Source organism: Esox lucius, chromosome 12, assembly GCF_011004845.1.
Source record: "Esox lucius isolate fEsoLuc1 chromosome 12, fEsoLuc1.pri, whole genome shotgun sequence".
Lineage (NCBI taxonomy): Eukaryota > Metazoa > Chordata > Actinopteri > Esociformes > Esocidae > Esox > Esox lucius.
Genome location: NC_047580.1, coordinates 30302090 through 30323512, shown reverse-complemented (window position 1 = coordinate 30323512; position 21423 = coordinate 30302090). Strand labels below are relative to the sequence as shown.

General features: G+C 42.8%; 1 protein-coding gene across 2 annotated transcripts in view; it reads left to right on the top strand.

Moving 5' to 3' along the window:
• The first annotated feature begins 5570 nt into the window (after positions 1-5570).
• The window catches only part of LOC105010241 (adenylate cyclase type 6), a 55154-nt gene continuing 39301 nt past the window's right edge, over positions 5571-21423 (top strand). Inside the window, exons 1-3 of one of the 2 annotated variants that reach the window (XM_013136355.3) lie at positions 5571-5819; positions 10529-10672; positions 10956-11898. In XM_013136355.3, coding sequence (XP_012991809.1) covers positions 10957-11898 — 942 coding nt within the window. In that variant the 5' untranslated portion in view covers positions 5571-5819; positions 10529-10672; position 10956. Of the gene's footprint in view, positions 5820-10528; positions 10673-10952; positions 11899-21423 lie in introns of both variants that reach the window. The other variant, XM_013136356.3, reaches the window with a different exon arrangement.

Genomic DNA, 21423 nt, shown 5'->3' with positions numbered 1-21423 from the left:
AAGGAGTCGAACTCGTCGGGGCGGGAGGCGGCAGGCTGGGTGTCATTGCTGTTTCTCCCTTTATAGTCTGTGATGTGTCAAAGTCCACACCACGTGTCTCAGGTCAGAGCTGTGGTAGTTAGACTCTGCAGTCTCTTTTGGCATCTCTGATGACCTTCTGTAGGTCATATCTGGACCTCCTCAGAGTCTCCAGGTCCCCAGAGCTATAGGCAGAGGGCCGTGCACGGACATTACCATTTACTCAAGGCTTTTGGTTGGGGAATGTCCGAACATTTACCCTCTGTATGACATCAGCAATGCACTTGGAGATATTTGCTGAGACAGAGTGTGTATTTTTTGTGTGTTGGTTTTCCAAGACACAGTGAGAGGAATGCAATTATTGTCACTCTGGATAAGAGGGTCTGCTAAATGACTAAAATGTAAATATATTCATCAATGTCCCCCATCAGGTGCAGTACAGAACATCTGCCAATCTGTTGTTTCAAAGCAGTCCTGGTCAGCGTTGAAATGGCTGAACAGTTTATCTGTCCGGAGAAAAAACTGTTTAACTTATATAGTGCTTCAATAGAATAAGGACAAGTAGTTGAAATAAACAGGTAGACTAGGGGCGCCCGAGAGACATGGATCCGGGTGGCAAATCGACACGAATAAAGCACATCGGTAGCGCTAATTGCGGAGTAGGACAACAAAAAGCTAAAGCTTTCAAAAAATGTATTAGGCAGTGCTGAGGCCACAACAGGCTACAGGAGTAGACGACTTTATGAACTCTGATTGCTCACAGTGGAATGTTTACAGTGCAAAGTGAACACAGTGATGGAAAGAGACAAGTCATGAACAGCAAACCGGATCTGTGAGAAGTAGGTGCCGGAACAAACAGGACTCTCTGGGAGGTTCTGGATCCTGTTCTGGCAGGATCCGGCTCAAATTAGCCACTGTGTGCGTATATGTGTACTATTTTCCCAAAAAAAAGATAATTCAATGCTTTAGTAGCCAAGTGACTTGAATTACAATCGGCTTGAAGCAAGACATTGAACCTCACCTGCAGTCTTTTTAAGCCACAGTTTTGACCTGGAGTATTGTTTTTAATAGTTTTATTCCTAACTCTGAAACATCAGCGACCTGCACTCTTTTTAAACCACAGTTTTTACCGGCAGTATTGTTCTTGTGTCTGGGCGATCTGCAGCATCTTTGAATGTATTGCGTAGACCTAGGATAATTGTAACTTGGGCCAGGTGTAGTCGTAGAAGTAAAGGTGTCTAGAATAACAGAATGGGGTTCACAGCTCGCGCATTGTTCTGGAGCTGTAATTAAGCTACAATATATATATTTACACTGCCCTCTTGTGGTTAAAGTGAGAATTGTCATTGGACCAAGTGGAACTAAGTATCTCAGTGTGAATAATTATTCAAAGATAAAAATACATTTTCATCTTACGGAGACAATGGAAATGTTCACCATAATGGCAGGGGAAGGAATTGAAAAAACAATCAAGTGAAGAAATAGATGGAAATTCAGTAAATTTTGTAATACATGTGAGTTTGGAACTGAAAAATCATAATAAAGATGGCAACAATTGACTTCCAGTGTTCAATGCTCCAAAACAGTACTTTCCCTCTTATTTACCATTAAATTTCTGTTGAATTGTCTCAAAGATGAGAAAGAAAGAAAGCAGACGTGTCTCTCTGTGTTTTGGGTCCAACCAAGTTTGGATTGCTGAAAGGTTTCAATGAACCAATAAATGCTGTGGAGTTGAAATATATGCAAACCTCCCTGGAAATAGATGGAACTCTTGAAAGTCAAGTCAACTCTGAACCAACTCTCTGCAGAATGCTTCAGATTCTCCAAATGTCACCGGAGTGGAGGGAAAACCGTGGCTGACTACATTCTTGCTTCCAAAGTTGCTAAGTAAATGTAAGTCTAGTCTATTTACTGTGCTTTCCGTGACAAGCTTGTATGTGGTTTCGCAGGGGAAGTTTATCACAGACAGCTTCTGTCAGAGATGGACATGACTTTCAAGAAAGTCTGTCAAAGCACTTGGACCTGAGCTTGCCCACAGGCACGCCATTGATTGGAGTTCAAAAGGTCAATGACACACAGGCAGGAAAAGGCTCACAACAGTAACACCTTTCTCCTCGGGGCAAAACAAAACACCAAGCCGAGTTACCACAGATGTGGGGGGAGATAACAGTCAGCAATGCGTGTCGATCCCAAAATATAAATCAATCAGGGCAGAGTTGTACATTCAGAGAGAGTAAAGTTTCCAAGCCCATAGAAAAAGCACACAATGTGTCTTGCACTGTGCAAGAAGAGGATGGTTCAGATGAGACTGCCGGAAATGTTTACACTGCACATAGCTCTACATCAGAAAGATGGAATCACAGTTATCTTCTTTAAGTGGTAAATGTCAGATTCCAGAGTGAACAGAACTCTACTGCTTTGCCCTGTGCTCCAACCTGCATGGCTACTGGTCTGGAATCTTTAGTGATGTTCTGGAAAATGGGAGTTTTGTTTTCATTTATCTATTTATTGTTTATTGATGTGTTAATTTTTCCTTGTATTTTCGTCAAATGTTTCAATTCTTTAAAGACATTGTCTTTTCCATTTTCTGTGTCATTCAATAAAAATACAATATCTGGAAAACCAGTAAATATGCAGCTACCCCGAGGTACCTATGTTTCAATTGCGAGCAAATGCACAATGATGAACTGAGAGTGTATTTTTCAGCTAACATCCATCCACCATTCATCAAACTCACACAACAATATTCCTGTGTTTGGACAGATCCTGGTTCCCATCAGATATCAGGGGAAGGAGTGGGAGTTACGTTTCGCAGTATAAAGTGCATCTAAAAAAGGTTTCTTTACATGGCAGAAACTGGTTACAGAAGATTAAGATTAATTTACAAACCTGTGTGTCAGGATACACCCACAATCATGCTGGAGAAAAATTACTATTCAAAACTGCTTCAAGGCTACTGTAAGCAAAGGTCAGAAAACAACAAATAACCAAGCCTATCTTTCACAAACTAAGTACACTTTCCGAAGCCTAAAGCCCTCAATCTCAAATCTGGACCTCCAGGCCACTCTGTTGTTTCATTTCAGTCCTCTAATCAGGGACTTATTTAGAACTGGGACAGCAGCTGGGTGCAGTTTTAAAGATGAGGTAGAACAGAAAACCCGTCAGCTCCACGCCATGTAGGATAAAAGAGGTAAATCCCCTTGCTCCAAAGGATCCGGTAAAGAACAAAACTGGAGCGCCTACGGAAGAGTGACTTAATCACGAAACCAGAGACGAGCGCCTGGGCTGCGCAAAATGTTGTCGTTCCATAGAAAGACAAGACCGTCCGAGTGTTTAGAGAAGGTCATAAGCTCTCACTGCATACCGCTAGAGAAATATCCACTACCTACGCTCTAGCGGATGGGAAGGTTTTTTAGTGGTTTGGACCCATAATTTGCTTAGCAACTAAAACCAGAGCCAGAGACATAACCGTTGACTATCAGTACACACATAGGCTATTCAAATGAAATCGCTTGGTCCACAGAACATTAGTGTGCACTACAAAGTGAAATAAAGACTGGAGATATCCGCAGTGAGAATTAAATTCAGAAAAGTTTCTTGGATACAAGATTTCCATATGAAGGTCTGTACCATCCCACAGCATCAACACACAGCACCTATGAATGTTTTAGAGCAAAAGTAATTTCTGGGGTTTCGGCACTACTACAGAAGGTTTTGGGGAAAGGTTGTTGATTGCAATAATGAGATCCCAAAAAACCCAGATGATCCAGTGGTCATGAAAAGGCTGATATACTATTGTGACTATGTAAACATGATATGACTGAAGATGATACATTTGTCTTCCAGATCTCTCCAATCAACAAACTATCTGCCTCAGACAAAGCATATGAAACAGGCAAAAACCCCTCTGTTTTTCAAAGTTTTTGACTTAAAATTGTCCAGCTGGCCAAACTTCATAGTATTTCAAATAAGCACTTACCTTATACTCTGGGATTGTTTGATTATTTAATAGTTTTTTGCCCCGAATCGTGCATGAAATCACTGTGCCTATATTGCTATGAAATCTTTTTTATAGCTTTTTTTCCCCTCAACATTTACAGTAGGTAATAAATTATGTATTATAATGTAATATTTTTAAGAATAATAACATTGCTTATTACCAATAGTAATAAAAAGAAACTTTTCAACCTCAAAATGTGCAGTTTCTTTAGAAACCCCTCTGTAGCCTAATTGGATACATATGTGTTAGTATTCAAGCCTAACATGGCAATACAGTCAAACAGCTGTACAGGATTTACATATATTTCAACTGTGAAAAACACTATATATTAAATATTTTCTCAGAAAAAAAGTTTCTGGGTAAGTTGATTGAAAACACATTGTCAGTTATAGTTGGGAGAACATTGGTGTTAACTGGTTTGTCCTGTGACAGAACAAGTTTTTTTTTTGCTGGCTAAGGATCTAAGTCTAGAAATATTTTGGTGACAAGTCAGAACAACTATGCTATCTTTCGCCCCATTCAAAATATGTAATCTTGCTATTCCTCAGCCCAATGTTAAGATGTGTATTTCAGACTATTTTTGTCACATTTGTTAAGCATAAAAAAAGGTGATAATGCTTATTTAATCAGTGATGAAGCTGTTAAATAAAATGTCTTAGCCATAATATATTTTAGCAATAGGACAATGGGGGATGTGGTATTTGGCCAGTAGACCATGGCTAAGAGATGTTCTTAGGCACGACACATTGCAGAGTGCTTGGACATAACGCTTACCTGTGGTATTCTGGAAATATATAACAAACCCCTTAGGTGCCTTACTGCTCTGATAAACCGGTTACCAACGCAATTAGAGCATTAGAAATGGAATGATGATATCAACCCAATCAGCACACAGACTGATGATATTAATCCTAACATCACCCTATATGTTATCTTCCTCGGAGATTAGCATTGGAGTATGATGTTAGGGCCTCTCCCATACCTAATAGCTGAGCATACATTCAGGATTACACTGTATGTAATCATGGAAAGCATCCACAGTGTAATATAAAAGTTTTAAAGAATACATAATAAACCAAGTGGTTCAAACACTGAAGGCTCTTGGCAGAAAGCTGGTGTATTTGTGAGGAGGTGTGGTAAATGGCTAAAGTACCACGGCTAAGAGCTCTTAGACGTGACAAATTGCGGAGTGCCTGAACACAGCGCCTATCCATGGTATATTGGCAATATATGACAAACGCCGGAGATTCCTTATTGCTTATTTAAACTGGTTCCCAAACCAAATATGGCAGTACAAGGTGGTGATACCACGTTTTAATGCCATAATTGCATTTTTAGAGGAAGCACATTTTACGGACACATAAATTGTATGCACATGCCAAACGTATTTGAATGGATTTAACCCAGAATAATTATGTATTGCTTGCCACGCTTAAAATAGCACTGGTATTTCTATAGCTATTTGTAGGCCTATCAGTTCATGAGAATTGAAGTACCTCCCTACATACACACACGGGCACGCACACGCGCCACCTCTAGAGGGCTTCTGAGTTCATGACATGAGAATGTATGAGAACGAGAGAGGGAGACGATCAGAGAACCAAATGGGAATGCAACACTGAGAGCACATCGCCAGCCACAGATATATTTTGCATTTGTAGCACTTCGATGGTTGCCTACATACGTCGATAGAATTTTTTTTTTCCCCATTTGAAAAGAGAAGACAGCGACGGACTGAAAGCAAAGGGAGAAAAGTAGGCTACACTGAGCGCTGTTCGCACAAGGTTTTTCAGTCAGTGTGGTAAGTAACGTACAAGCTCTCCCGCGGTCGTAGGTTTCTGAACAACTGTTTTGTAGGATATAACAACGCTACAACGATCGTTACAATAGGATCAAGTCGACTGTTAAAAATGTATGTATAGTACGCAGGTTTGGGTACAAAAATATCAACAGGACAGCAGAGATTACAATGTTAAATCGGCCTCTTCAGGAAAGTGTTGCAGCAGCCTGTAGTCTCAATGTGTCATTTTATACAGGCATTTGCGATGTATTTGCACTGTTTTGCATAGCACTATCGACCATTTTGCTGGAAGTTACAAGCCTTTATAGTCTACGTGTAAGCAGTTGTTGAAGCCTATAATAGCATCATAGAGAAGAGGGGACATGCTTGGTGATTTTTAGGCTATGGATGTTAGAAGGGACTTACCTAGAAACCGGTTTAGGGCATGTATCATGTTCTCCCATCGTAGAAAGATTGTTGGAGCATTACAGTGTTACAGTCGGTATCAGTGCGATGGAACGAATACCTTTACACTGTTTCTCTGAAAAATGTGTGGAGAGATTTTAAATTATTCTACACATTAACTTCCATTCTGACGTCGAAAAGTATAAGAGTACGGGGACTTATTTTGATGACAACGAGTCAGTGCAGGGGGGGGGGCATAAAACTGACTTTTATACAACGTTTGAGAAGTAGACCCATTGTTTCTATCCGTAACTGCCACGAAATGTCACCAATATCGCTTGGAAAAGCAATGGTTGTCATATAGACTGCACACAGACAGACAGACGCGCAGAGTGCGTCCGATTATGTAATCCGTGTGTTTGGATGGTACTTGCATCCATAGCGTAGGCTTTATGCAAATGTGTGATTTCATATCATATGCCTATTTTTTTAGATTGTGTTCAGGCCTGCATTTGCAAGTAATCAACACACAAACTCTATAGTCTATATATTTCGTACAGTTAAATTACAATGTTATGAAGCCGGTTTATTCTGCGTGAGTTAGAACGGAATCCAGCGTTATTCCAAATAAAAATGTAAAAAATAAATAAATACATGCATAGCGGATGCTGCTGTAATGCATGCATGCACGGTTCTGTTTGTGTTACATAACCGCCGCATGCTGTTGCGTGCTCGTGCTGACTGACCCGCCGTGCTTGTACCTGAGGTAAACGCTTGTATGCCAGTCTGACCCAGGAGCTTTAATCAGACTACTCTGCCAAAACAATACCTAGAATTTTATTTGCATATCCGGCTGTTGCGTTTTTTTTTTTTTTTGCTCAGAAGTCGAAATAGAATATCCTACGTTCCATTGCTGCAATCATTGTTGACCTGAGTAAATATTTGTCTTAAAACCTGCTTTGACATGGAGAGATACCGTGGCATGTTGGCCTAGCTAACTTAACCCTTGTCTATATTTACAGACAGAGAAAGAAAATATAGAAACATAGAACCCACTTATTAAACAGTATGTGGATATTTCAAACCTGAACTTAATAACCAAACGTTCATTTTTAACTATTGTTTGATTGCTTGTTTGGTTTTCTTAATAATGGGTTAGGGTTAGGGTTTATTTTTACAGAAATTGTTAAACAACACTAGGATATAGTCTTCCCAGAAGCCTGTTTGTTGGGAAGTATCAGAATGGCAGTACAGAGTTTTACTATTCTAGCCATTTGAAATATCAACCACAGAACAGGATTTTCTGTTTGCCATACCCTCAGTAAGTTCCAAAGGTTTCTTTGCAAATGAAAGTTCTGTTAATAACTATACTGCTGTCAGATTGAAACATAAACATGCTGGCATTTAGACCAACTGTAGAATAGTTATATAGTTATTAGAGAAGGTTCTAATTAAATTATTAAAATGGATACTTTATTTTGTGAGAAGTGTATGTTTGTCTTCGGTCTGCCTCAACAATCCTCCACCTTAGATATTCACACACATAAACATGGACACACTCACCTTGTGATGCACTGCATTTCCGTCATGGTTTTGTTTAATTTTGTGGTTGTTCGTCTACCGATTCTCCCAGGCTGTGAGGCAGATCTTCTTTATTAAGTTTGTTAGAGGTTATGTACTAATGTCCTTGACTTGTGCCAAATGCAGTCTGGAGACAACCTGATGGTGTGTTCACAGTGTGCTATCCTATAAGCCCTCATCAAAAGGTTACTATCACATAGGAAATAGGTTGCCATTTGGAACATGGGCAATGAGTCATTAGGTTAAATAACAAAGAGGAAACATGCATAATTTAATCTGAAGTGGATTAATCTGTATGTGTGTGTGTGTGTGTGTGTTAGAGAGTAATTGTGAGTGAGTGTGTGTGTGTGTGTGTGTGCATGCCTCATCTGTAATGGCTGCTGATTGCTAACTACCCCCTAATAGGGCCTTAGATGTCCAACACAACCGTGCCCTGATGTTCTGTGGAGATCTAATTTAAATACATTGACACTCACTCTGGGGAAGTCTAGGGATGGATGGAGAGAGGATGACAAGTGTCTTTGGAGTGGAATATTGAAATCTGGCGATAAGGTTTAGCCTCAGGGCATTGAACTGAGTAAAGATTAACTAGTCATAGTGCCGTCAGATAGGGCTAGTGTAGTCAGACAGTGATAGTGTAGTCAGAAAGTGATAGGGTTATCAGCCCATGATAGTGTAATCCGACAGTGATAGTGTAGTCAGAAAATTATAGGATTGTCAGACCATGATAGTGTTGTCTGACAGTGGTAGTGTAGTCAGACAGTGATAGTGTAGTCACAAAGTGATAGGGTTATCAGACCATGATAGTGTAGTCAGACAGTGATAGTGTAGTCAGCTAGTTGTAAGATATTCAGACAGTGATTGGGTATTCAGACCATGATAGTGTAGTCAGACAGTGATAGTGTAGTCTGACAGTGATAGTGTAGTCAGACAGTGATAGTGTAGTCACAAAGTGATAGGTTATCAGACCATGGTAGTGTAGTCAGCTAGTTGTAGGATATTCAGACAGTGATAGGGTAGTCAGACCATGATAGTGTAGTCAGACAGTGATAGTGTAGTCAGCTAGTGATAGTGTAGTCACAAAGTGATAGGGTTATCAGACCATGATAGTGTAGTCAGCTAGTGATAGTGTAGTCAGCTAGTTGTAGGATATTCAGACAGTGATAGGGTAGTCAGACTATGATAGTGTAGTCAGACAGTGATAGTGTAGTCACAAAGTGATAGGTTATCAGACCATGGTAGTGTAGTCAGACAGTGATAGTGTAGTCAGCTAGTTGTAGGATATTCAGACAGTGATAGGGTAGTCAGACCATGATAGTGTAGTCAGACAGTGATAGTGTAGTCAGCTAGTGATAGTGTAGTCACAAAGTGATAGGGTTATCAGACCATGGTAGTGTAGTCAGCTAGTGATAGTGTAGTCAGCTAGTTGTAGGATATTCAGACAGTGATAGTGTAGTCAGACAGTGATAGTGTAGTTAGCTAGTTGTAGGATATTCAGACAGTGATAGTGTAGTCAGCTAGTTGTAGGATATTCAGACAGTGATAGGGTAGTCAGACAGTGATAGTGTAGTCAGACAGTGATAGTGTAGTCAGCTATTTGTAGGATATTCAGACAGTGATAGTGTAGTCAGCTAGTTGTAGGATATTCAGACAGTGATAGGGTAGTCAGACAGTGATAGTGTAGTCAGACAGTGATAGTGTAGTCAGCTAGTTGTTGCATATTCAGACAGTGATAGGGTAGTCAGACAGTGATAGTGTAGTCAGACAGTGATAGTGTAGTCAGCTATTTGTAGGATATTCAGACAGTGATAGTGTAGTCAGACAGTGATAGGGTAGTCAGACCATGATAGTGTAATCAGACGGGTAATAGTGCACTTGTTTGCAAGCAAAACTAAAATAATAATCTCCTGTCAGGGTGGGGTAACGTAATTCATTTAGAAGATGTTCAATTCCAGTGCGATTTACAATAGTGAGTGCATATGTTTAAAACTGGAATGGAATCAAACCGGTGATTTAAACTGTGACTATTGTAAAGCAAAATAAAGTATAAGTAGTTTTTATTCTGTACATTCAAGGACAGGCCATTCATAATTCTTTTGATGTCATCCTTCCTTCAGGAACAATAGGGAACACACACACACATGCTGTATAATGAGGGACCTGCTTTTTAAATAATCAGGTGCTTATTGGGCGGAAACAGTAACAGTTGCTAGATGGAATCCTAAATGTTTAACTCCTAATAGACTGTTCTGTATTAATAGTTTGGAAAATTACTTTTTGGCAGTAAATGCTTAATAACCACAGACAGGCATGTTTAACTAATGGCAAAATATGGCTTATTTTTGTTATTAATTAGTACAAATACGCTCTTAGTTAGAGTTAGCTATTGGCTGTCTGTAAAATTGTTGTTACTAAAAACATCTGTTACCGTATTTTGTGAATGTTTTATATGTTTGTGTTTTATTTATGTTTTACGTGATGTATTGTTTTAAAAGGTTTGAGTTCCCAATGAGGCCCCAGAATGAGGGGCTGTTGTCTGAACATCCTTTTTCAATGAATACATTAGAACCGATCCTCTCTCCGGGCGACACTTCATTAAGTCGCCCCTTGAGTTGTGGGCGATATTTGTAATTAAACAGAAAAGGAACAAGCCGTTCAGTGTGCTTACCCCCTAACCTTTGACTCTAGTATCGAGAGGATGAAGGCGGGTGGCCTGACAACGTGACACTGTGTTTGTTTGACAGAGGTGCAGCTCCGAGGCCGACTGCCGCAGCGCCTCCACGGTAAGGTAGAACCACCTACCCTGGCCAGGCGGAGCCCGTTGTGTGTGCAAATGAGTGGCCTGGCTGAGGAGCGCAGCGCTGGGACACTCCACAGAGTCCGCACAGGTCAGTAGCCTCCAACCGGAGACCTAGAGTAGATGTGTGTGAGGATACTAGAACTGGACAGGGGTAATCGACGGGTGCGACCTCTGTCTTCCGTCGCAGTAGAACCCGAGCTCGTGAATCAAGCCTGACCCGCGGTTAACATTTTATATTTTCTTTGCAGACTTTTTTATCCCCGAGCAGCTTTCAACTGGCTAGGGCTAGAGTTTAAGTCGGTGTTGTTGCCCGTTGTCTGCCTGTGTACGGACGGCCCACTAATCCCAGCCTTCCTCCGGCGTCCCAGTAGGATGTCGTGGGTCCGAGGCTTGTTCGTAGCCACGGTGGACGAACGAAAGACGGCGTGGGGGGAGCGCAATGGCAGCAAGTCCAAGAAGCAGCGGGACGGTGGCTCGGGGTCATCTCTCTGCAACCCGCGCTACATGAGCTGCCTGCGGGACGCCGAGGACCTGGACTCAGCGCCCCCCAGCCCTGAGAACTACCACCGCGGCGGTGGGGGGGCCGGGCCCAGTGGAGGGGGCAACATCGGGATGCGCTGTGGCTGGCAGGAGGACCACTACGGGAAGAGGACCGGGGCGGCCGGGGACCTGGGTTTGAAGGCTGTGGACCTGGGGTTCGACGACGGGGACCTGAGTGGGAGGAGAGGTCCGTGCGCGGAGGAATTCGGGGAGGGGGCGGGCGAGGATGGGGCCAGGTGCAGGGCGCTTACGGCGGCCGAGTGCTGGTCGTGCGTGGTCCGGGTGTTCCAGTCCAAGAAGTTCACCTCGGCGAAACTCGAGCGCCTGTACCAGCGCTACTTCTTCCGGCTCAACCAGAGCTCCCTGACCATGCTGATGGGCGTGCTGGTCATCGTGTGCGGCGTCATGCTGGCCTTCCACTGCGTCCACGCTCCGCCCAACGTGGCCTACGCCTCCGCCCTCTCGGTGGCCATGGCACTGTTCCTGTCCATGATGGTGGTGTGCAACCGGAACGGCTTCCACCAGGACTACATGTGGATCGTCAGCTACCTGGTGATCGGGGTGCTGCTGGTGGTCCAGGTTTTCGGGGTGCTGATGGTGGCCCCACGTAGCGCCTCGGAGGGCATCTGGTGGTCGGTCTTCTTCATCTACATCATCTACACCCTGCTGCCGGTGAGAATGAGAGCCGCGGTGCTCAGTGGAGGGGTTCTCTCCTCCATACACCTCATCACTGCATGGCAACGCAACCAGGAGGATGTGTTCCTATGGAAACAGGTAAGTCTCCGCTGTCCACATGCTGTGTTACCAGACCTCATTGTCGGAGGGGCAGGATGGTACACTCAACACTGGCCAATACAATGCAATTTGTCAAACTCGGCTGGGGGCCATCTTGATACAGTCCACCTTCATTATCCTTCGTGGGGTGACATTCACTTGTGGTTTTCTGCCCGGCAGTAGGCTGTAGAAGTGCACTGTGATCAGTGCAATTAAGCAGGTTCTGTATAGCAGTAGTTACATTGTGATGACAATAGTTGTCAGTGCAGTGGTTGGAAATCTTTTTTTTTTTTTTATAATGTTTGGTTCTCTTGTAGACAATCTCATTCATCTGTCATTGTACACAAATAACAGTCTTCCTTTAGTTGCAGCACAATACGTTTTTTCCTTGAGCATTCACTGCTCTGTCAAACAAATTCTTGTTTAGAGTGAAGATAAACTGTCTCCCAATGAATATTTTAGGGAACAAGGTTTTGGCATGAAAAAGTGTGACAAAACCACCCCACTTCCACTGTTTCACCTCTTCCTAGCAGCTTGGGTGCCATATTATCCATTTACAACCACTACCTACCACCACTTCTAACCACTTCTAACCACCACTCACCACTACCCACAACTACTCACCACTACCCACCATTACTCACCACTGCTAACCACTACTCACCACTTCTAACCAGTTCTCACCACTACTCACCACTTCTAACCAATACTCACCACTACCCACAACTACTCACCACTACCCACCATTACTCACCACTACTCACCACGTCTAACCACTACTCACCACTTCTAACCACTACCTACCACTACCCACAACTAGTCACCACTACCCACCATTACTCACCATTACTCACCACTTCTAACCACTACTCACCACTTCTAACCACTTCTAACCACTACCCACGACTACCCACATCTACTCACCACTACCCACCACTACTCACCACTGCTCAACACTACCTACAACTAATCACCATTCTAACCACTACCCACCACTACTCACCACTTCTAACCACTACCCACCAATACCCACCACTACTAACCACTACCTCCCGTCCACAACACTACTCACCACCACTAACCTCTACCTCCCGTCCACACCACTACTAACCACTACCTCCTGTCCACACCACTACCCACCACTACTCACCTACCGACCACTACTCACCACCACTAACCACTACCTCCCGTCCACACCACTAATCACAACTACTCATCACTTCCCATTATTACTCACCAGTACACACCACTATTCACCGCTACGCACCACTACTCAACCCTACACACTTCTACACACCACAATGCATCATTAACCAATGCATGAATTTTCCTCCTCAGCATCAATACAATATAGGACAATCTTCCATCACACACACACGCACACACACCCTCCACTGCTCTCCCATGGAATAGTGTCAAAGGTGATTTACTAAAAGTAGATGTTATAATGTTGGCCTTCTTAAAATTAGATTTTTTAAATGAGTCTGTGTGTGTGTGTGTCTCTGTGTATCTGTTTTCAGCTGTTGTAAGATTGTAGGTGCTCTGCTGGGGTTTGCATAAGGTCATTTGTGTTGAATGAGTCTGTGTCATGCAGTAAGGCACGGAGGTGTGGTATTACACTAATATACCACAGCTAAGGGCTGTTCTTTGTCACGATGCTACATCCTTATCCGTGGCATTCAGGCCGTGCACCCCATATCTCTAAGGTTTATTGCCATGAATTGGTCAACCAAATTAGAATGGTAGAACAGTAAAAAACCAACAAATGTCAGACCTAAGGTCTGATAATTCACAGCTTTCAGCCAATCAGCATTCAGGATTTAAACATCCCACTTAATAGAACAGCGTCATTTATATTCAAGGCCTCAATTCACAAAGACAAAGATGCCACAGTGGTTTTGTGTTGGTCAGGTGAACGAGTGTTTTGGGGATGAGAGGGTTGGAGGGGTTGCTGGTCGGCCACTGGACTCGACCAAAGGACACAATTCAATTTCCATTGCTAGAAAATAGACAAAGAGAAAAGCATTGGCAATTATTATAATTAACTGGCCATGACTGGAGATTTTTTCCACCACAGACTGATAGAAAAAAAGAATAGTTTTCACTGGAACCTGCTGTAGGAAGAAAACCTAGAGACCGGGTGTCTCTGTAAAGCACTTTGTGACAACTGCTGTTGTAAAAAGGGCTTTATAAATACATTTGATTGATTGATAGAGAGGAGACAGACTTTTTGAGGGTTGTAGTCAGAGTTTGATAGTGGGTGGTGATCAGAGTTTTGGCTTGTAATCAGAGTTTGGTAGTGGGTTGGTTCTTTCTGAATTGAAATGCTGTTGGTCATAATGTTAACTTTCTGCCAACCTGGGGTCAATTTGTATGTAATCTCACCATTCAGTTATTTTGTATGATGTAACAAAATATTTTATGTCTTTTAGATTGCTTGTTTTTATGCAGTTTGTCATTCCCCATCAATTGTATTGAATCTCGAGATAATAGCTCCCCGCTATTTGTATATCGCATATCTTTGCTGGAGTTAAAGAATATATTGTCTTCTTTTATCAGGTCCATCAAACAGAGCATTGTGAGAAACATGAAGGAGGAGTTCAGCTACAGAAAAGTAACGTTTGTGTTGGCCACAAACTGCAACTAGCCGAATATGTGAGCAGTGGCTTCTGGGTCTTGAGTGACAGTGATTTTCATTTATCCAAGAAAATACGGCCATTATTTAGTTTATAAATGGTGTCTAAGAGACTCAGATAACGTAGTATTGTTAGCCTATTTATATGAAGTTGTACGAATGGCACGCGAAGGGAATTGCATCAGCCGACACCTGTACATTCCGTTTTGAAAATGGCCCTGGTGATTTTTCTCTAAATGTATGGTCTCCGGTTTGGGATGAATGGAGCAGGAATTAGTGATGTGCAATTCGCGAACAATTCATTCGCTTTGAATGAATCTTTTTAGTGTCTCTGGACAGTCCTTTTTTCTAGTGACTCATTCAATTGTATCGTTCATTCGAACGTTTGGCCGCAGATTTCCACAACATATGATCTGTTTCATACCCGGTCCTTCAGCTCAGTTCTCCGATCAACGTCTTTGTACATTTGCAGAGAAAAATTGACCAAGGCAGGAACATCATAAAGACATGTTTATAGGTGATAATTGAACACTAACTAAAATAAGTAATATAGTTTGTTGATTACTGATGTCATGATAATGAAAACAAGCATGGTGGCTTTGTCTTAGTAAAAAAGACTTGTGAACGACTGACTCGTTCAGTTTTATCGTTCAATTTGATTGTAATGATAAACACATGTGATACCCTGAGCCTTTGCTTAAGTAGAAAAGACTCATTCATTCATTTTTATCTATCAGTTGAACGATTGTTTCGTTCATTTGAATGGCTGCCAGTGGGGTTCTACCCCAACTACTGAATAGGCTGGCTTCCAGATCAGTAGTCTACTCTCATAGCTTACTCTGCGTATAAACATTACTGACTCAAATGAACGACTCGACAAAGCTCAGAGTCAGTAGAAAAAGTCGAACTTCTCATCACTAGCAGTAATTAGGCTGCGTTTCTTTACACCATCATTACACCACGTTCTGGTCCCTGTGGCGTCAAGGTCCTGTCCCGCCACCGGGTGCTCACTTGGGTGAGCCAATCACAGAGTTTCACAGGGGTGATGCTCGTTCGCCTAGCTTGTTGACATTCCTGGACCGGGAAGCTCTAAAGAAAACTCCAATAAACATTTCTCGCCTGGCCAGAATTTAGCGTAAACATGTGATCTAACGATCCATCGTACATCATTATAGTTTACACGAGACACGGTTTTGGAATAATTAATGCGTCGTTGTAGTGTTCTGTTTATTTAAGGTATGGTCTGCTTGGCCCATAGTGTGTCATTTGGAATGTCACAGTCTCCACTGAAGGCAGGGAACAAAGAAAAGCCTGCTTAGATCACACAAGTCAATTAAAGGCCAAAAGCATGCAAGCGCTAAACTCAGTGAAAATGGGATTTTTGGCTTTCTAATGCTGCTGACTGTATGTGTCAAGTCCCATTATTGATGGACTGTCATCCTCTTAAACCTTGGCGAACATTAAACTGTGGTGACAATTGGAGATACACATGTTTTGACCCAAGTTGAAATGTGTGAAAACATGAATAGGAGGTTTTGTACCACATCAAAATACAACCCAAAGGAAAACCAATTACACAGGGTGCTTAATAAAGCACTGGATGGTGATTATAGTGTTTCTCAGAACTCCTGTAAACCGTAATGACTGTATAAAATGTGCGTGTCGCAAACCTTAATAATTTCTATGCATTAAAGGTGACCATATAAGCATTACATCTTTTCAGAGAGATTACCCCAACAATCTGAAAGGAATATGAAAAATATCCAGTAGGTATTCTCTGTTGTCCCCAGTCATAACTCATGATTTGGACTTCATTTTAGTTATGATATGATGTGTTTTGACGTGTTACTGACATGTCCATTAGACCAGTGATGTCTAAAACCAGATGTAGCCTGTCTCCCAAATCTCTTTAAAATGAAGTGTTTCAGTTGGGATTCACAGGGTTCTTCTGGGACAGTGTTTCTGTTGGGATTCACAGGGTCTCTCTAGGGAGGGGCTGGGGAGTGGACTGACAGGGCACTTGACCTCTGAACCTGCAGTAAGCTGTACCCTCTCAGTACGAGTGTCCCACTAAACTGCATCGGAAATGGCACCATATTGTACCCTATAATGTGAACAGGGTGTCATTTGGGACATAGGAAGAAGGTCACTTTCTCTCCATCCAGTCCATGGGAATAAGCCCTGAGGGAAAGGCAGAAGTAGAGGGTGGGTGGGGGGGGGGGGGGCTGTGAGGGAGGAAGGGATGCCTGACACTGTTGAGTTACGTTAAATATCTTACTTGTCACATTCACTGGGCTTTATTTCAATTGATACTGTCTATTGGTGTGAACGAATGGTAGTGTTCCCTTTAAATCAGTGGTGATTGATAGTAAGTGTGCACAATTCCTCCTCCCCTCAGGCTAGACTTTCTGTCAGTCAGTCTTTCTGTGTTCGCCACCAGCGATTGTTCTGAATGTAAATTAGATTCCCATTCGGTTTAGCCGTTCCATGGAGGGAGAGGTCAGACCCCCGATGACATCACACGGGTGGATATCCCTGTTCTGTGAAAATGAATCAACACTTTTTCGACCCTGTTTTTATTTTCCCCTCTGGAGATGGGATGGCCACAGACATGACGTGTCATGGAGAGGGTTGTGGGATTGATGGTTGGAGGGACAGGGGAAGTCTTTGTTAGGGATGTTTGTGATGAGAGAAAAGGAGAGAGAGAGAGAGAGAGAGAGGGATGGAGAGATGGGTGGTTAAAGAGATGGAGATGTAGAGTGTAAAATAGCATGTGGCTGACGCATCTGCAGAAGAACTGCATGTCTGTCATTTCTTTTTTTTTTGTGTCTCCCTTCATTTTTTCTCGCTCTCTCACTCTCTCTTTCTCTCTACACATCCTTCTTTCTTTCTCTCTCTGTTTCTGAGTCACGATTTTATTCTCTACAAAGAACCCCTTACACAGTATGGCCTTTCATTTTTGCCCAGGCTTGCCTGATAGGGAAATTGAGCTCACTCACGGAACTAATGGCGATCGTTGCCAATAGATCCCGTTGTCCTGTTCTCTGCTCTGGCCTTTCCTCCCTCAGACTTACAGGCTACATCTGAGTCTCCTCTGTTTAGGGCCTGCCTCTTATTCAGCCTTGCTTAACCCTGGCCGACTGATACAGCAACCCTCTGATAGAGACAATTGAGAAAGATAGAGACACACTTCTTAGGTCCCAGGAGGTCTGTCAGTCCCTTCCTTCTTTTCTGTTTGACACAGCGCTTAGGGAGCATTGTCTCATTCACACAACAGGCCTGATAAAGAGCTTGGCCTCAGAGGTTCTAGTGGTCTGTGAAAAAAGTATTTAGATAGATTGGATGGATCAGAATCAGAAACTAGATTAACTGATGTCAACTGACATGCATAAACCGATTCAATGGAATAAAAATCAAAGGAAAATGTATACATTTTTGCCGTTTGAAAGCATGTTTTTTTTTTTTTTACGTTTCACGTGTATCCTAAAATTCATTACCAAAAATCAATTTGAAGTACATTCAGTTTTTCCCCCCGATATGAGAAGCTCAGCCATCCGTGAGGAACTCGGAGTAGAGCCGCTGCTTCTTTGCGTCGAAAGGAGCCAGTTGAGGTGGTTCGGGTATCTGGTAAGGATGCCCCCAGGACGTCTCCCTAGGGAGGTGTTCCAGGCACGTCCAGCTGGGAGGAGACCTCGGGGTTGGCCCAAGACTAGGTGGAGAGATTATATTTCGACACTGGCCTGGGAACGCCTCGGAATCCCCCAGTCAGAGCTGGCAAATATGGCTCGGGAAAGGGAAGTTTGAGGTCCCCTGCTGGAGCTGCTGCCCCCGCGACCCGATACCGGATAAGCGGATGAAGATGAGATGAGATGAGAGATGTTAAATCACTATCAATGTAACAATTCTGAAGCCGGAAAACTCTAGAAAGATAAGAGGGAGCGGAAACAACAACCATTAGTACCATTCAACAGAAGGTTGCTAAATGAACGCTACACACTGAACTACTGTGGCTAACTATTAATCATATCTGAAGTGGGAAACTGAATGAATGCTAATGAAGTCACATCTGCATAGCCAATGCTTCTCTGTGCACTGAAGATTTTGACCTGACTGGTGACCATGGGGGGTGGGGGAGCTAACACTACAGACGACGTACCACCTTATAGAAGCCTTGTAGATATATAAACTTGCAGATGTTCACAGTTTGAAACCTGAATGCTGAGTAGCTGAAAGCCGTGGTCTAGGAGATTGTATTCTCCGGTTTTGGCAATAACTGACTTTTTACTTTTTGGATTGTGTTTGTAACCGGTTTCTGAAAGCCAAGGAGCACTTCAGGGCTTTGTGCCGTTTGGCCAACATCCCAGGGCTGAATCCAGACAACACATTTCATTATGACAAACATCCTTTTCCTTTTCGTTCCGCTAAAGGATGGACAAATGTAAAATCTGTAGCACATGGAGAGGAGTTTGTATCTGAGAGAAGGCGTTTATTTAGAGGGATTGCAAAATATTCTGTTAATGCAAGAGAGGAGAAATGTATTCTTTAACTAGATAATACAACTTGTTTTGTTCGGTTACGTTTTACTCAACTTGTTTCTTTAACATTTTAGCAAGTCAAGTTAGCCCACAAACAGGGTTGGCTGGTAACTTACTGTTCTTTTGACAGATGCTTCTGGATCCTTGAATTTTGATAAATGCCAATTTCGCAACAAATATTTCAACACCTAAGGGTCGAGCAATAAATTTTTTGGTAATGAGTTCTTAAATTTGATGTGTGCAATATACCATTAGCTGTGGTATGTATTGGCCATACACTACACCCGCTCATTCCTTAATAGCCATATACCACACCCCCTCATTCCTTAATGGCCATATACCACACCCCCCATTCCTTAATGGCCATATACCACACCCCCCATTCCTTAATGGCCATATACCACACCCCCACTTACCCTATTGGCCATACACCACACCCCCTCATTTTGTATTGGCCATATACCACACCTCCTCATTCCTTATTGGCTATTTACCACATGCCCTCATCCCTTATTGGCCCTCTACCACACCCATTCATGGCTTAATGGTTAATTAATTCAGGACTGTTTTGGGTCAGATGCACAGAGCCTTACTGTGTGTTCCAAATGACACCCTATTCCCTGTAGAGTACACCACTACTTACCAGATCCCTATTGTTCCTGGTCAAAAGAAGTGAGCCGGTAGGGAGTATGGTGCCCTTTAGGACAAAGTTATAGATAGAGCCTGTATGGATCTGATGGGCCTGTGACATTGTCAGTCCTTGTGGCTTTTTCTGAGAATAAACCTGCTGGCCTGGTGGTTGGTTCTGCGAGCTCAGACTGTGGTTAGGAACGCATGCATAGCGACGCCTCACAGCAACCTTGTTCTGGCAGACATGCAGACAGAGAGTGTGGGGTTCTTTGCACCAGAGACGGGGCGGGGGGGGGCTTGTTACGTGGACCTCCTGTCCCTCCTGGCTGCGCTTGGATCATTGTCCCCAGAGACTGAGCTGAGACCAGCTGGACCCAGATCACAGGGAGTCAGGAGGTCTGGCAAACTTTTATAAAGTTCGAAAATGGACCGCTCATTTGGTTCCAACTCCCTTAGGCAAAGTCCAAGCAGTTGGACACATATATTGAGTATAGTTTTTAGGGGTTGGGGAGGGTGGTTACATTGATTGTTAGGATATATTGTGTCAGCTGTTTCTTGGCTGCAGTTAATTCTCATGTTGCCGTGGTGACATGCGGAGCTGATATGCATGTGCAACCTGAACAACGTAAAAGCACTCCCTGAACAACGTAAAAGCACTCCCTGAACAACGTAAAAGCACTCCCTGAACAACGTAAAAGCACTCCCTGAACAACGTAAAAGCACTCACTGAATAACGTGAAAGCCCTCCTAGTGTGTAGTAGTCCATTGAATATCCTGCATATTTAGACTGATATTTGTACAGAGGTTTTCAATCCTGGTGACGGCAACAGTTGCTGAGGCAGGGGTCTACATCAGGTTGATATAGCGACTTAGCAGTAGCTTCCAGTTGCTCACAGCCCACTAATGAGGAGCTTTTCAAACAATTCCGGAAGCACATTCTGTTTTCACATTTTCCGCAGCTAGCTGCCGTAAACCAATCAGTGTCAAACACTGCAATCACTGATATTACCCCACCCCTGTTGATCCATTACTGGCTGACAAAGACAAACCTGACTCAATATCCAGTGACACATTTCCTGCAGTACATATCCCAGTAGACTACCACATCAGTTTATACTCATATCCCAGTAGACTACCAAATCAAGTTACACTCATATCCCAGTAGCCTACCACATCAGGTTATACTCATATCCCAGTAGACTACCATATCAGTTTATACTCATATCCCAGTAGACTACCATATCAGTTTATACTCATATCCCAGTAGACTACCACATCAGTTTATACTCATATCCCAGTAGACTACAACATCAGTTTATACTCATATCCCAGTAGATTACCACATCAGGTTATACTCATATCCCAGTAGACTACCACATCAGTTTATACTCATATCCGAGTAGACTACCACATCAATTTATACTCATATCCCAGTAGACTAACACATCAGTTTATACTCATATCCCAGTAGACTACAACATCAGTTTATACTCATATCCCAGTAGACTACCACATCAGTTTATTCTCATATCCCAGTAGACAACACATCAGGTTATACTCATATCCCAGTAGATTACAACACCAGGTTACACTCTAATCAACTTCTAACATGAAAAGGCGGCTCCACTGGGAACATTCACTACCACTGAACCGTTGATGACTGTAAAAACAGTTTACGTACGTGTTGATGACTGTACTGGTTCAGTTTACTTCAGTGGACTACAT